We start from the raw sequence: 15,439 nt of genomic DNA on the forward strand, positions 1-15,439 counted from the left end.
GATATTTTGTGGGTCAGAAGACAAAAAGTTTGGGAACCACTGCTATAAACATCACTGCAGGAAAACCACGATGAGCGCAACAGGAAAAGTGCTCAGGTCATCTGACTTTATCTGAGAAACAGATTCTAACTACCAAGTGAATGTGGTGTCTCATTTGCTTGTTTTCTCCCTTGTTTATGTCCTTTWTTTACAATTATGGTCCTCACTTAGTGCATCAAGTAACTCTCATGCCATGATCAGAGTGCAAGCATGTCCTACCTGTTCATTTGACAGCCAGATATAAAGACCTAAGTGTCTAATGACACAACAATTAATTGGAATGATGACGAGCCAGCAACAACAAAAAAGTAAACCCAAATCCMAGAATGTAAATAGTCTTTGTAGGGTCTTGGCCAGGTTTTCAGGCATGTTTTATGAACCCAGTGGGTGGCTCATCATTATGTGATGTAGTGCCACAAAGGTTTTGAGAATGCTCAAAGTTCCCATAACAAGGTGGTGATGGTTTATCATTGTGACGGCACCATGGGGTGGCAGAGTATTCTTTACTTTATTGGTTGTGGGGAATTTGACGCAGTATTGGACCCACAACTTACGAATACATAAAAATAACAAAATATAAAAACACATKGATGTGACTTCTGAATGTATTTTTAAATGACACCAAAACATGTAAATCCAGATTTTTGTCGAACAGCTCTCTTGTTGTCTGCCAGACTCATCTTTTTTTTTCCAGACTAGATTTTTAGCCCCCTCACCTTGTTTCAAACCAGACAAACCTTAACCTGACTGCAACCTTTAWACAAAGCTATAATCTCACCTAAACTAATCTGTGTCTGGGTTTTGTGAAGTCTTTTGTAAAATAAAATGTAACTTTTTTAATTGAGACTGTCTGCTCAGAACACATTTTTTTATGTTTTTTTTTTTCCTCTTCAGGCTACTTTGGGCAAATTAAGTGTAATATGTTTGAACAATGGCTGACAGATGCTTACAGGATCCTTAGTCTGATTAATAAGAAAATTGCGCTAAGACTGATTAATGAGCTACTGAGATCAGAAGGACTGAACCGGGTCGCAGATTATTAACACTGTCCTGACTTGCTCCTCCATTTACATCCATGTCCAGGGGCATTAGCATTATGTCTTGACAAGTCAGAGGGGATAGTGTATCTGCAACCTATGTCTGTTTTAATTACATGGGTATTAGCCTGTGGGGGGCTGCTACTACTTGGTGTCCTGATCCATACGTTATGCCAAAAGTTGAGGTGCATATGGTATTTTTTCCTAACTATGAGCAAAACCATTTATACGGGCCATAAATTTATCCTTAAGTTTTCAGCCGGAGAAGATCATTCTGCACTTTTTGTCTTCTGTTCAGAAACGTAACAGTTTCTGTAACCACAGCCTTTCTGGCCATCGTCTGCTCTTCAGGCATACATATCCTCAAGATCAGATCTTTTAAATAATCTTTCCTCACTTGTTTGCTCACTCCAGTCAACCTGGCAGTCAATGTATCCTCAGGCTAAGCCAAACAAGCTGATCAGCCAGGCACCTCTGCACACACCACCCCCCACTAAGAGGCTAATGGCCGGGATGTTTAATCCTTCTCAAAACAACTACGGAGATGCTAATTGCATCTAGCTATAAATACTGCCAACTACTTGTCCTCTTTCTTCATTTGTCTCTGCTCCTCCAAAAGGGTTAGCATCACCACTTCTTTCCTGGAAGCATCAGCCCAAATCCCAGGAATAGCCCAGTTACACAGAAGAGGCGTGAAAAAAGTTGGAGCGGCTTCAAAAAGACAGCAAAGAGCTTAAAGCTCTGCGAGGGGAGATACGAATCAATGTCATTTGTGAGCRTTTCAGAGGAACGTGCAAGAAGGTGAGATGTTCCCTCTGCCCATGTTTACGCCGGATCAGGTCGCTCGGGTGTGCGAGAACCTGGAGGAGACCGGGGACATAGAGCGCCTCGGTCGGTTCCTCTGGTCGCTGCCCGCCGCCGTCCCTGGCTCTGCCGGGGAGGCCCTCAACCGGCACGAGTCCGTGATGAGAGCGAGGGCGCTGGTGGCTTTCCACAGGGGCAACTTTGAGGCTCTTTATCAGATCCTCCAGAGCCACAGGTTCACACGGGAGTCACACGCCAAGCTCCAAGACCTCTGGCTGGATGCACACTACAGAGAGGCKGAAAGGCTCAGGGGCCGGCCACTGGGGCCCGTGGAAAAGTACCGAATTCGCAAGAAGTTCCCACTGCCCCGCACCATCTGGGATGGCGAGCAGAAGACGCACTGCTTTAAGGTAAACACTCAGACACAGATGTATTGTGTAGTCGACTCCAGGTGTTTAGAATCTAAAAACATCCCTTAGATATAGTAAAACTTCATTACACTCATGTGAAGGTGATTTTTAGCCCAACAGCTTTGTCCAGCAGCTTGTAGTCCTTGAGCTYTTAAGATGATAATGTCCAGAGCCACAGTTATCCTTCTGCCGTCAAGTAGAAACTGCTTTAGCCTTGTTGTTTCGCTGTGAGATCAAAGATATCCAACAGTCATCATCTTTATACTTAAAAATGCCGCTTGAAGAAAATGATGCTGTCATAAAGCTAGTCTGTGCAAAAAGCTCCAGCTATGGTTATGCAAACAATTATGGTGATCAAAACTGCCAATATGGTAGCTATATCAGACATTTTTTTGTATTTAAAAATTTATTTTACAAATGTATTTTCATACAACCACTAATATGATTGTCAGACCTGATTTTGTTCAAATTTAGAACTTATATTCTGTTTAGTCAAATCATTAAATGATCAGGACTAAATCCTACTCAAAACTTCYATTTTTCCACTATAGTCCATATTATCACTTTAGAAATGTTGTTTTTTTAACTGATAATCAAACTGCTAAATGCAATGTTTTTATCCAGAGACAATTATGCATTTTGTAAAATATATTTGAARATAACCATAACAGTCCTAACACAAGTAACACAAGTCAGTTACTTCACATTTCTGTTGTTGAAGATCCCATAAACCTCTCGAAGAAGTGTTTGTATGTTTGATCTCCCTCTTGTGGCGGCTGGAAGGATGGTTCATTRTCATATTTAACACCAAACCTCGAGAGCACGTGTCCAATCCTGTTCCTCCAGGGCTACTGTAAGGCATGTTTTAGAGGTTTCTCTGCTCCAGCACATTTGCTTTGAATAAATTGGCGATTAACAGACTTCAGTAGAACTTGAACAGATGATTCAATCACTGAATTGGGTGTGTTGAAGCACGGAATAAAGTAAAATATACAGGATAGAGGCCCTCAAGGACCAGGATTGGACACCCATGCTCAAAAGCAGGCCTGCTGTGCAGCCCTATAAGCTCTTAATATGATCCCATTCAGAGGACATACATGGTTATATATGCTTCTAATGTAAACAGCCTATTTTTGAAYCCAGTCTGATGTGCTTTTACACAACAGCCTGTAAAAAAGATAAGATTATTGTTGTATAATACAGCACAAACAGCTGCTGAATGGTATTTTCAAAATGATTACTGGGAAGTAATGCTGAGTTACTGAAATAAAAGGWGAAATTTTGATATTTTATGACTTTTTTTCTGCAGGAAAGAACTCGCAGCTTGTTAAGAGAATGGTACCTCCAGGACCCGTACCCCAATCCATCCAGGAAACGCCACTTAGCCCAAGCCACAGGACTCACACCAACACAAGTGGGGAACTGGTTCAAGAACCGGCGCCAAAGAGACCGCGCTGCATCGGCGAAGAACAGGTACCTGACAAAYGCTGATGACCGACACCGAGACTCACAAGTTCTTCTTCTAGACTTAGCTCAGAGTCAGTTTGTGCTTTAACGTTTACAAGGCAGCTAAGACTAAAATAAAACTATTATTAAATCAATAAGTCTCTAATAAAAAAATCAGTTAATGGAAAGGGTAGGCATATATGTACTATACATATATATACTGTATATGAATGTGTAGGTGTACATAAAATAGTGGTAATGCATATTTTGACAAAAGAAAAAAAGGGAGAGAAAAAGTCTAGAAAAGTCATACTGTATACCGATGACGCATGTGTATGTATGTAAGTATACAAACGTATGTGTGTGTGTAGATTTATATTTACATATATGTATAAGTGCTATATAATTTAGTAGGTGAACTGATTATTGTTTCGGTCTTAATGAAATTGTGATTTAGAATAAGGAAATAGAAGAAATTATTATTTTAGTAAGCTTTGGAGAAGGATGGGATTAAATAAGTTTTTACTTTATCCCATTCCTTTTCAAATATCATTAGCCTAATAGCATAATTGTCTAAGTCATTTGTGGCCAAATATGTCTTAAGCAATCGTGCTATTAGGCTAACAATATGTTCATTTTGTTATTTTATTTTTGTTCTATTTTTCCTACATGTTGGAAATAAACTAAGAGATCTATAAAAATGGGATCCTGGGGGAAAAAAAACCTGCTTTGACTTTAACGTCTCTGATCTGTCCCTCCACTCAGGCTCCAGCAGGATCCGTCCCTCCTGCCCTCTGAMGGCTCGCCCCACAGCTCCCTTCAGGAGCGCCACCATCGCCCCCACCTGCTGCCCAACTCCCCCCACCACCCGGGCAGCCCCGAGAGCGACTGCAGCACGGAGGCTGAGCGCAGAGGAACGGGGGCCTCCACCCCAGAGATCTCCGTCAGTAGTGACAGCGAGTTCGAGTCTTGAGGTTCTCCTCCCCCATCGGAGGACCCTGATTTTCTGAGAAAACTTCTATGAAACCCATTTGAACTTTCACCGGACACATTACAGCCGTTCAGACTCCACGGAGGCCAGAACAAGACCACGTATTGTGGCTTTAAGTGGATGATAGMAAGGAAAGAAATGCACTTAAAAAGCACCACAGGGTGTCATGTATTAGCTCTGGGCTGACCATGACTCAGTATTATAGAAAGACAAAAATCCACAGGTCCAAAAAAACAATATTTTAACTCTCAGSAATTTTTTAAGAGGTAATCTTAATAGCGTTTAGCTCATGTAAGTGTTTCTACTATTTACATATTTAAATAGGTTAAAACTTTTAGATATARACCATTTAGTAGTTTTAAGCTATATACATTTTGAAATTCACAATAAGAAATGCCTTGAGGACATTATTATTATCATTATTATTTTATTAAAGGTGAATAAGACAAAATGCATATTATTCATTTAAATTTGACAAAAACGTGTGCGTCAAAGCCAGTTCGGATAAGTTTATTTCAAATCAAAAATAATAATTAGCCTAAATTTTTACATGGTAATGAGAGATGAACTTGTGATCTTGCTAAGAGGCAACAGCTCTAACCACTGCACCACCGTGCCACCCAACAATCCAACCACACACATGTCAACTTGTACGGATTGTCTGTAAGTTATAAGGATTTTACGTCATTTTGCAGGTATACGGACGTATAGAGCAAACCTAAGGAATTTTGTCGAGTCTTACAGATTTTTTCAAAACCTCTTTTTCAAATTTATCTAACATGTCAGAGCCTGTAGGATGATTTTAAAAACAATAAATAACATCAAACAGCCATCTTCCAACCTGTTCTGCTGCTAAAAATAAGTTTTGAACTTTCTCCACACTCCTCTCCTCCTGCTTCGCAGCAGGCGCTTTCATGTCCGCAGCCGACAGACACCCCCACCCCCCGCGGGTGAGAGTTGTGCGTTTTTTTATTTTATTTTATTTTATGCAAAATTTACAGATTTTTGAGGCTTTTTATAAAACGTTCGAAGAGGTTGACATGTATGCAACCATACGGCTTGAAGTGCCTGTGACATGCAAATAGTTAAATAAAACATGTTTATATTTAGGAAATTTGGCAGGATTTTTACCCATTTTGTCACACAACTGGCTAACCTTTTAAAATTGGCTTGGCCAAAGTGAAACAGGAAGTGACATCGAAGGGGAACTCTTTAAAAAGAGGAACTCCCTGCTTTTTTGTTTATGAAAATAATATTATTTGAACTATGACTCTTCTTTGTCTTTCTCTGATAATGACTCAAAATAATCTAAAAAACATCAATCTTCTCTGCAGTCTGTGTCGTTAGCTGTAGTAGACACAGCTCACATGCAGGCCTCCCCCCTTTGTCATCACTTCCTGTTACTGCTCGTGAATAGTCCAACAACTGTTCATCTCAGCAGCATTCACTTATTTTTGCAGTATTCTATTGATGTTATCTTTCCAAAAAACACATTCATATTTATTTCAAACGTTTGATGTCACAGGCACTTTAAAATACAAATCATTTTGAGAACAGCCACTGTACCTGTTCACTTCTCTTGTTCCGGCTGAATGAAGGAAACTGAGCTGCTGGAAATGCTTCTGAGCCCATCAGGAGCTAACAAAAGAAATGAGCAAAAATATGTAAAACAGTCACCTATTCAAAACATATGTGCCTATTATCTAAAACCCAGTCGCAGTAGCCTACTTCATGATGATGTATTTCTTACAACTGTCATTTCTCATAAGTTTATGCATTACAGTGAGAATTTGTGTATTTTGTAAATGTTTTCTGTAAATAAATGCACCTATTTTTAAATTATTGTTGTGAGTGTCTGTTATTATTTTTGCACCAGTTCCAGTAACTCAACTTAACACAAAACTAGGGAAATACTTTTTCCTCCTAATATATATTGTACATTTGCAAAAAGCAGAAAGAGTCATGGAAAATACTTACTTATTTGGGTGATATTATCCAGATGAACAAACCATGTGGTTCTCTTGCTGCACAGTGAAGTCCAGTTGAACGTAAAGCTTTCTTCTTCCTGTCTGAACATTTCCAAGATGGCGCCTGGGTTACCTTCCCATGGAAAATAAAAGGTTTAAAATACAAAATAGAACAAAGTTACTATCCTTTTATAAAACAATAAAAAAATATCCTAATAAAAATGATAATCAGAAACTCTTCCTCACTCGTCAATAGTTCGAATACTAGTCACCCACATGTTGGAAAGCTAACAGCTTATGGCTAACAAGCTAACAGCTAGCCAGCTAATCAAGAAAGTTCGCTGGTGTTGTTACCATCAAGTTATCCCAGAAAGATATTCCGTTTGTAAGGTACATAGCTTGCTTTTGAGGCTATGCAATTTTTTTTTCTTTACAGACATAAACAAAAATGATTACCATTTGTATTGACCAGGGATGCTGCWATAATGTTTCCTACCAGCAGGGGGCTCTTCCTGTTTTAGCTCAGCTCAGTTTAAAATCACATTGAAATGATGCACTGGGCTTGCTTTGTTATACATTTAAAAAAGTAAAGGGGGACTTTCTGATCTTTGGGACATTTTAGTGTCATTGCTGGCTGAGATTTTAGTAGTATCACTTATGCAAAGACAAATGTTCCTCACTTTATATCTGGCAACAGCTCATTTGCATGCACCTACTTATAACACAGTAAATAATGATTGTTGTTGTGATATTACCTTTTAAAATGTTTAAGTTCATTCAGCTTAACCTCACTGTATAATAAGATGGTGCAATTTCTAGACATTTGAAAATAAAAAAAACATAGTTAAGTTCATCTCTCCTGGGAAACATTGCAAACATAATCAGAGTAAAGTCTTTTCTGAGTAAGTCTGAARAAACCAGACTCACCTGTAAATACCTGTGTTCATCTCTGTTTGCCCTCCTCCTTGACCCGAATGGGTGTCTGCACATTTCGTAATCCCGCCCATGAAKGAGCAGCAGCAAGAGGACTTCTTCCTACCTGTCAGTCAGCTGCCATCACTGCTGAACTCATGTGCACTAACCTTATTTTTCTTAAGTGTTTAGTCTGACTCCAGTTCAGGCAGCTGGGAGTAAGAATTGGAGCTGGTTGCAACATAAAGCATGGACAACCAGGGGAGGAAGGTGGTGGTGTGTGACAATGGGACAGGGGTAAGTTTGAGTCTGTTTCATTCTGCATTAACAGGTTATTCTCTGCTTTTCTTTTCCATCAACYTCATCTGTAAYWGCTGCATAAATCACAGATTACATGAATATTTTTGTCATTTTTAAAACTGGYAGAATCCCATCAGGATTGTAAAGTGAGCCACAGGTTGTGAAACTGTCTTATCGTGTCTCCATGTCTGGGCTTGTCACCACTGTTTTTTTTTTTAACAAAACATCCATAAATGGTTACGATGCTTTGAAGTGAATCCATTGGRTGAAAAACAGGAAGAGGTGATCGAGATGCTCAAAATCACAACAGTCTGTTCAAGATGATTCTGCAGCATTTAACGGACAACTTTGCACAACAACAAAACACACTTGTCCATCTATCTTTATTATTATTTATCTTTTTTTTAGTGAGGAATGCAGAGCACTGCTTCAGGCTAAGGAATGTGTGCATAGCCACACAGACAAGTTGAGACAGTGAAGTAGGAGGTGTGGTCTTGGCAGACAGATGTACGGTTTTTAGGATATTTTCTGTTTTTGTGTGTGTGTGTGTTAGCAAAATATTTTATGAAACACTGGTTAGATTTCAATGAAACTCCCAGAAAGTAATCACAGGGTGGGTGTCTACGACTGATTAAGTTTTGGAACCAGCTCAGTTCAAGACGACCACCATAGTTAACTAACTCTAAAAAACACAAAAACGGCCATAATAGAGTCAAATGTATGGGTATTGAGCTAAAATCTGGTGCCATAGTAGCTGAAATTCATCTACAACACATACATTAAGATCCACACATTGTGCAAAATTTTTGTGTAAAATGCTGGCAATAACTATACGAGTCAACCCCATTTGTCTGTTAGCAACATATCTTAAAAACCTTTAAAAATATTGTAATGAAACTTTCATTAAGTAATCATTGGATGCACATCTACAACTGATTAGATTTTGGAGCYAGTCCAATTCAAGATGGCTGCCAAAGCTAGTGAAATTTAGCMAACAAAAATGGCTGCAATTCAGTCAAATTTACAGAAACTGAGCTAAGCTTTTTCGTGGTGGTAGCTGAGAGTCATCCACAAGACATACACAGTACTGCATGAGATTCTGGGTGACGTTATTTTCAAGGTTTGATCTAAATGGTTATAACGCCATCCTTTTTAACACAAGATGAAGCCAGTTTAAAACTGTAAAATGAAAAGAAAAGCTAGGCCGCTAATTTTAAATGTGTAATAATTTGCTGAAAAACTGTTTGGGGCCATTTTTATAAAAGTGTTCTGCTTGGTAAACTCTGCACAACAATAAAATGAACAGAACAGCTTCAAAGAGTAWGTGAGTTTTAAGTTTGGGACTGGGAAAAGTTTTGGTTTCAGTCCACATGTGGAAATGAGAATGTTTTTTCTGCATAAACATCCTTCATGTGCTTCTCTTTCACTTCCCCGCACAGTTCGTCAAGTGTGGCTTCGCTGGCTCCAACTTCCCCGAGCACATCTTCCCCGCCTTGGTGGGTCGACCAATCATACGATCCACCACCAAAGTGGGCGACATCGAGATTAAGGTGGGAATCGYGGTCTGATAAATTAGGACTTGTAGGTTCARCTTACACAGAACTTCAACTGCACAGTTTGTAGTAACCTGTAGTGAAAGTAGGGAGCAGGTGGAAGAGAGCCTTGAGAGGTAGAGTTGTGTTTTGAAGAGAATAAATATGAGAGAGGTAGACGTTTCAGAAACAAAAACATTTTTATAAAATTTGACCTCTCCTATCAGGATCTGATGGTCGGGGACGAGGCCAGCGAGTGCCGCTCCATGCTGGAGGTGTCCTACCCCATGGAGAATGGCATGGTGCGCTCCTGGGAGGACATGTTGCACCTGTGGGACTACACCTTCGGCCCAGAACGACTCAACATCAACCCATCAGAGTGCAAGGTGTGCCCAAAGCCTGGCTCTTATGGGTTTTAAAGAACATCATTTAAAAAATAAATCAATGTTTTATTTGCACCTTTTCACAGGATTTAAATACAACTTCCTATTCTAAGTGTAAAAGTTGAGCTAACCATGAAAAYGTATGAATGTCTAGCATTGGTTTGTGGGATAACAGCATCTGCAGTGGAGCAGGTACAGTCTACAGGGCCACAACATTATGGTGGCCCTCAAAGAACCACTTGTCTTTAACTTTAACATTTAGCGTTTCATCCAAGCACAAAACATCACGTTCCTCCTCTCAATGCTATGACTGAGCACTGCTAACAAACAATAACTGAGCTCTACGTGGTATTTCCTGCATAGAAACAACATTTTAACACTCGTCACTTGGCTTTAGTCTACGCTGTAATATACACTCTAACAAGGTTTTACTTTTGCATAAAACTCATGACAAAGTTGCATAAAAACATTTCATGTAACACAAACGCGCGCGCACACAGACACACACACCTACCTTTGTTTGTACCGGCTGGGCTGCTGTGTTAGCTTCCTGCTAGCTGTCGTGTGGAGGTGGTCTTTCCTCTCTCGTCTTGGCAGTAAAAGGGGATAAATGTACATTTCCCTTTTGTAACCTCGTCTTCTCATTTCTGATGCTGGCTCTTGAATATCCTCAGGTTAGAAATGCTGATTACAAACGCAAGCGTGAGCTTTTAAAGATAAGTTTTCCCTGTAATGATCCACTGCTGTCACCTCCTCATCAAGAGGAAAATGGATAAAAACTAACTACTCGATCGCACCTGCTGCTTAGTGGACACAACGGCACACAACAGAACTCACGTTTTATGCCAGAAGATCACAGATGCTTTAACTTTTGTGACTTTTTCATGGACTAGTTCCAGGAGTTTACGCTAAAAACATAGGCAGTAAGCAGGGAGTGGAAGAGCGTGGCACGATTTTTACTGGAAATACAGTATGTCATTAATGACCGTGGCATATAGGCTATTCTAGTTTCCTTTCACTGCTCCGTCTGGSATTTCTCCCATAGACAAGGATTTCGCTGGCAGATTTTTAGCCGGGCCAATCAGAGAACAGAACGTCGATTTTCTGCGCAGTCTGCTTGTAGTTTATTTTACCTGGGCCAATCAGCAAACAGAAGGTGGAGCTTTGAACAACGTTGATTTTCTGTGCAGTGTCTGCTAGTTAGTTTAGCATACGGCAGTGGAGGAAGTGAATGAAGTCAGTCTGTGTTGATAAGGCTTCCAAATTAAATAAAATTTGTCTGACAAAGCAGCAGCTCTCATTTACAGCCGTCTCGTTCAGCTCGGTATATTTCTCCTCTCAGCAGGGTTGTTTACAGCACACGCAATTTCCGTTTTTGCTTCTTAGCACAGTCTCCTTCACAGCAACATACGTTACAGCCAGCAGATCCAATCGTTTTAAACTTCAACAGAGGCCACGCCTCCAGCAAGAATCMCTTCTCTATAGCCGAGAGTTCAGACCCTCGTCCGAAGCAAAGTGAAGRACAAGGKGCTGGTTTTAACCAGGCTAGCAAACCTGTAAAAGGGAGGAAAATCCATGTAATTTAAGGACAATCTCTAGTAGTTCATTGTTAGGTTTCCCTTGATTTATGAACCCCACATGATTAATTTGCATGTTTGTGTTTGTGTAGATCTTACTGACAGAACCACCCATGAACCCAACTAAGAACCGTGAGAAAATAACCGAGGTCATGTTTGAAAAGTACCAGTTCCACGGCATCTACGTGGCGATTCAGGCAGTGCTCACTCTGTACGCCCAGGGTAAGGAAGGACCTGTTTGACCTTTACAGTTTGTTTTGAGAGCATTTCTGTTGACAAATGCTTCATGATCTGCACCTACAGGTTTGCTCACTGGGGTTGTTATCGACTCGGGAGACGGCGTCACCCACATCTGTCCAGTTTACGAGGGCTTTTCTTTACCGCACCTGACCCGCAGACTGGACATCGCAGGACGTGAAATCACTCGTTACCTGATTAAGGTGTGCTAAAAAAGAACAAGTGTGTGTGTCAAATCAGAAATCTTTTTTTTTTTAAATGTTGATAAAAGAAGTCCTTTTTTAATCCTTCCCGTCAGCTCCTGCTGCTGCGCGGCTACGCCTTCAACCACACGGCCGACTTTGAGACCGTGCGTCTGCTGAAGGAGAAGCTCTGCTACGTGGGGTACAACATTGAGCAGGAGCAGCGTCTGGCCACAGAGACCACCTACCTGGTTGAGTCCTTCACGGTACGTTTAGGAGCAACTTCAGCAAAGCTTTACAGAAATAACATCATTTAGGTCTTTTGAAGTGGATTCGTATGGAAACTGTAAAAATAGTGTATAGCTCTTTGTCCTATTGCTTGCAAGAATATTGTATTTCTGCAGGAACAACTAAATATATTATTTAATGATGTATTTATTAATTAAATTATATAGTCAATTATTTAATAACGTATTTAATAACTTGATACATTTAAATAATTAATGGGGGTTATTATTAGTTATTTTATGGTATATTTATTTATTTAATTTTGTCACCCTTAACACTCCATACACTGGCTTCATGTCTGAGTTTAGAACATCGTATGGTAAATATTACAAACTAACATTATGAAATATTTCACATAGTGATCTGTTAGCACGCAAAGTATGTGTTGTTAATGACTCTCAGCTACTACCYCATCAAATCTCAGAGCTCAGTAGAGAGTTAAAACCATTTTTGAATGGTTTTTGAATTGATTGGGATATGTTTAAAAAGATCTCTGACTTCTTGCACGTGTTAGCTTTAATATGTTGTTATCGCTATATTCAATTAAATGTTATTTGTGACACGTGAAAAAAAAYTAATTACTTAAAAAGGTGTTTCTTTCACTTGTGCACATCACCATTTTGTTACTGATGCAACACATTTTGGGGATGATGAAGAGTCATGGCCAAAAAGCTACAATGTGTGATAACAAAGTTATATTTTGTACTAGCTTCTTCGTTCTACCTAATATATGGGTTGAAACATTCAAACATGATGTTCAGTAAATTAGGTTGGTAACTAGCACCATATACTGTATATAAATTACTACTATAAATATGGCATAAGTGCATGAGCTAATGTTATTAGCTCAGGAGCTAACACCATATATTGCCAGTTAGCTCAGGAGCTAACACGAAAGCTAACAGGCTAAACTGAGGTTCTTCCATGAAGCAGCTCTGTTGTCATCCATTATCATTTCTACACTCTCCTCTCTGTCAATGCACAACTGTTTTCACTTTAAAGAGCTGAACATCAGTCTTCGTCCAAAATAATGTTCAAGCTGGACAGACATACTTTTTATATTCATAAAACCAAACAGCCTACATTATTTTTACAGTCTGGTTTTTATAGCTGAAGTAAATATGCATCAAATAATATSTAATATTACAGCTAGTCAAAGTTCTCTTTAAGGCAATAACCAACTTTGGTCTTGGCCCTTTGACATAATGAAAAAGCGCCATCTAACAAGTAAGATATTATTTGTTAATAACCTGTCCACAGAATCCCACTGCCCAACATTTATATTCCACTGGTCCTTGTCTTTGTTGCAGCTTCCAGATGGGCGTCAGGTGAATGTGGGCGGGGAACGTTTCGGGGCCCCCGAAGCCCTTTTCCAGCCTCATCTCATCAACGTGGAGGGAGTCGGGGTGGCCGAGCTGCTGTTCAACACCATCCAGGCTGCAGACATCGACCTCAGGTCTGAGGCTCCTCCCTGATGCCTCTTTGACAATCATCGGTGTTTATATGACGTCACGTCTCCCTGTCTTCTCCTGAGCAGAGCTGACTTCTACAAGCACATCGTTCTGTCGGGCGGGACCACCATGTACCCCGGCCTCCCATCCAGACTGGAGAGAGAGATCAAGCAGCTCTACCTGGAGAGGGTTCTGAACGGAGACACAGAGAAACTATCAGTAAGAACCTCGTTTTGGTCTGTTAATGGTGGTTCCAAAGGCACGAAGGAACTTTCAGATTAAAATGTTTTACCATGTGCTGAAATTACCACTGCCAATAATGTTTTCTTGTTTGTGTTTAATGCGTCTGTTAGCAAAGTATTTCAGGCCCCGCTGGATAGATTTGAATGAAACTGTCAGAAAGTAATCGTTAGACATACCTCCACAACAGATTTACTTTTCGAACCAACCAGATTAAAGATGGCCACRACAGTTAATCAAACTTAGCAAACACAAAAAAAGCTACAACTCGTTTACTTTTACAGATATTATGACAGATTTTAGTAAGGTAATAGCTGAGAGTCATTGCTAACAAATACTTAAAGCATTAACTGATGATGCAACAGCTTCACTTAAAACATGGCCATTAACTTGTGAAGTCAACTCTGCTTGTCTGTTAGCAAAATATTTAAAGAACCACTGGACATATTTTGATGAAACTGTAAGAAAGTAATCACTGGATAGGCATCTGCAACTGATCGACTTTTGGTTTCAACCCAATTCAAGATGGATGCCTCAGCCACCTGAACTTAGAGCACACATTAATGGCTTTAACTCAGTTTTGCAGATACTGATTTAAAGTTTGATGTAGTAGTCGCTGAGTGTCATCCTCAACTCATACTGTCATGTCAGCTCACACAAGATTTTAAATTTTTTTAAGATTGAACATAACGTTGATTTTTTATGCTTGACAATAACAGCTTTAACTCTGTCATTTCTCAACATGAGATGGTTCCTTCAAAGAATACTAGGTCCTGAATTTAAAATTAACTTAAAATGTTTTGTCAGTATAGTGTTGAAGGTTATATTTCTATATTTAGTGTAAACCCTTTATTGTAAAAACTAGAGTGGCACAGAAAAGGTATCATAAAATGCGCACCAATGACTTTCCTTCACGTTACTCTCCTCTACAGAAGTTCAAGATCCGAATCGAGGACCCGCCCAGACGTAAACACATGGTGTTCATGGGCGGCGCGGTGCTCGCCAACATCATGAAAGACAAGGACTCCTTCTGGCTGAGCAGACAGGAGTACCAGGAGAAAGGCCTGGGGGTCCTGCAGAAACTGGGAGTTGGGGTCAAATAAAACAAAGCTACGAGCAGAGAGAAGAATTACTGGTTTATTGAGTGTTTAATGTCAGCTCTGCCCCTTTTATGACCTCACAGCACCTCTACTTTTGGATTGTCTTAATTTTCCCTAATAAAATATGTTTAAAAACTCACAGGAGGTTTCTAAAAATTAAAATATACAATTTTATTGAAACGTTCATCTGATGCTTCCTGTATAGTTTGAACTTTTCAGAGTGAGATTCTACAGTTTTTTTTATTTTCTTTTTCTAGCAGAAACATTTTGATGTTCCTGCAGGATGCAATGGCAGTGCTACAGCTAGCTGCTGCTGCTATATGCACTTACAGGTATTTACAAACTTCTATGTATTTAACTGTGTAAAACTACACTGACTGTAAAGGTTTATAAAACAGAAATGTTATAGAAATATCACTAAACATGAAAGAAAAAAATTGTATAGGTCTTCTGGACGGGTTCTTCTTTAATGAAACGTTTCGTCTCTCCTCCAAGAGACTTCTTCAGTCTGAGAGTTTCAGGCAAAATTCAGGGTTTTAAGCC

The 15,439-nt window shown here is 39.7% G+C and overlaps 2 protein-coding genes across 2 annotated transcripts; both read left to right on the forward strand.

Moving 5' to 3' along the window:
• Window positions 1-1,621: 1,621 nt before the first annotated feature.
• six7 (SIX homeobox 7) lies at window positions 1,622-5,437 on the forward strand. Its single transcript, XM_014026066.1, has 3 exons — window positions 1,622-2,290; window positions 3,600-3,763; window positions 4,502-5,437. Exons 1-3 carry the CDS (start codon window positions 1,883-1,885, stop codon window positions 4,707-4,709), a joined length of 780 nt encoding a protein of 259 aa, XP_013881520.1. The 5' UTR covers window positions 1,622-1,882; the 3' UTR covers window positions 4,710-5,437.
• A 2,305-nt stretch (window positions 5,438-7,742) lies between these two features.
• On the forward strand, window positions 7,743-15,037 carry zgc:101810 (actin-related protein 2). The gene is made up of 9 exons (XM_014026068.1): window positions 7,743-7,903; window positions 9,346-9,456; window positions 9,666-9,824; window positions 11,491-11,620; window positions 11,702-11,838; window positions 11,934-12,083; window positions 13,416-13,561; window positions 13,643-13,775; window positions 14,729-15,037. The coding sequence occupies exons 1-9, from the start codon at window positions 7,856-7,858 to the stop codon at window positions 14,897-14,899; spliced, it is 1,185 nt and encodes a 394-aa protein (XP_013881522.1). The 5' UTR covers window positions 7,743-7,855; the 3' UTR covers window positions 14,900-15,037.
• Window positions 15,038-15,439: the final 402 nt, after the last annotated feature.

This window comes from Austrofundulus limnaeus, unplaced genomic scaffold (assembly GCF_001266775.1).
Source record: "Austrofundulus limnaeus strain Quisiro unplaced genomic scaffold, Austrofundulus_limnaeus-1.0 Scaffold522, whole genome shotgun sequence".
Classification (NCBI taxonomy): Eukaryota; Metazoa; Chordata; class Actinopteri; order Cyprinodontiformes; family Rivulidae; genus Austrofundulus; species Austrofundulus limnaeus.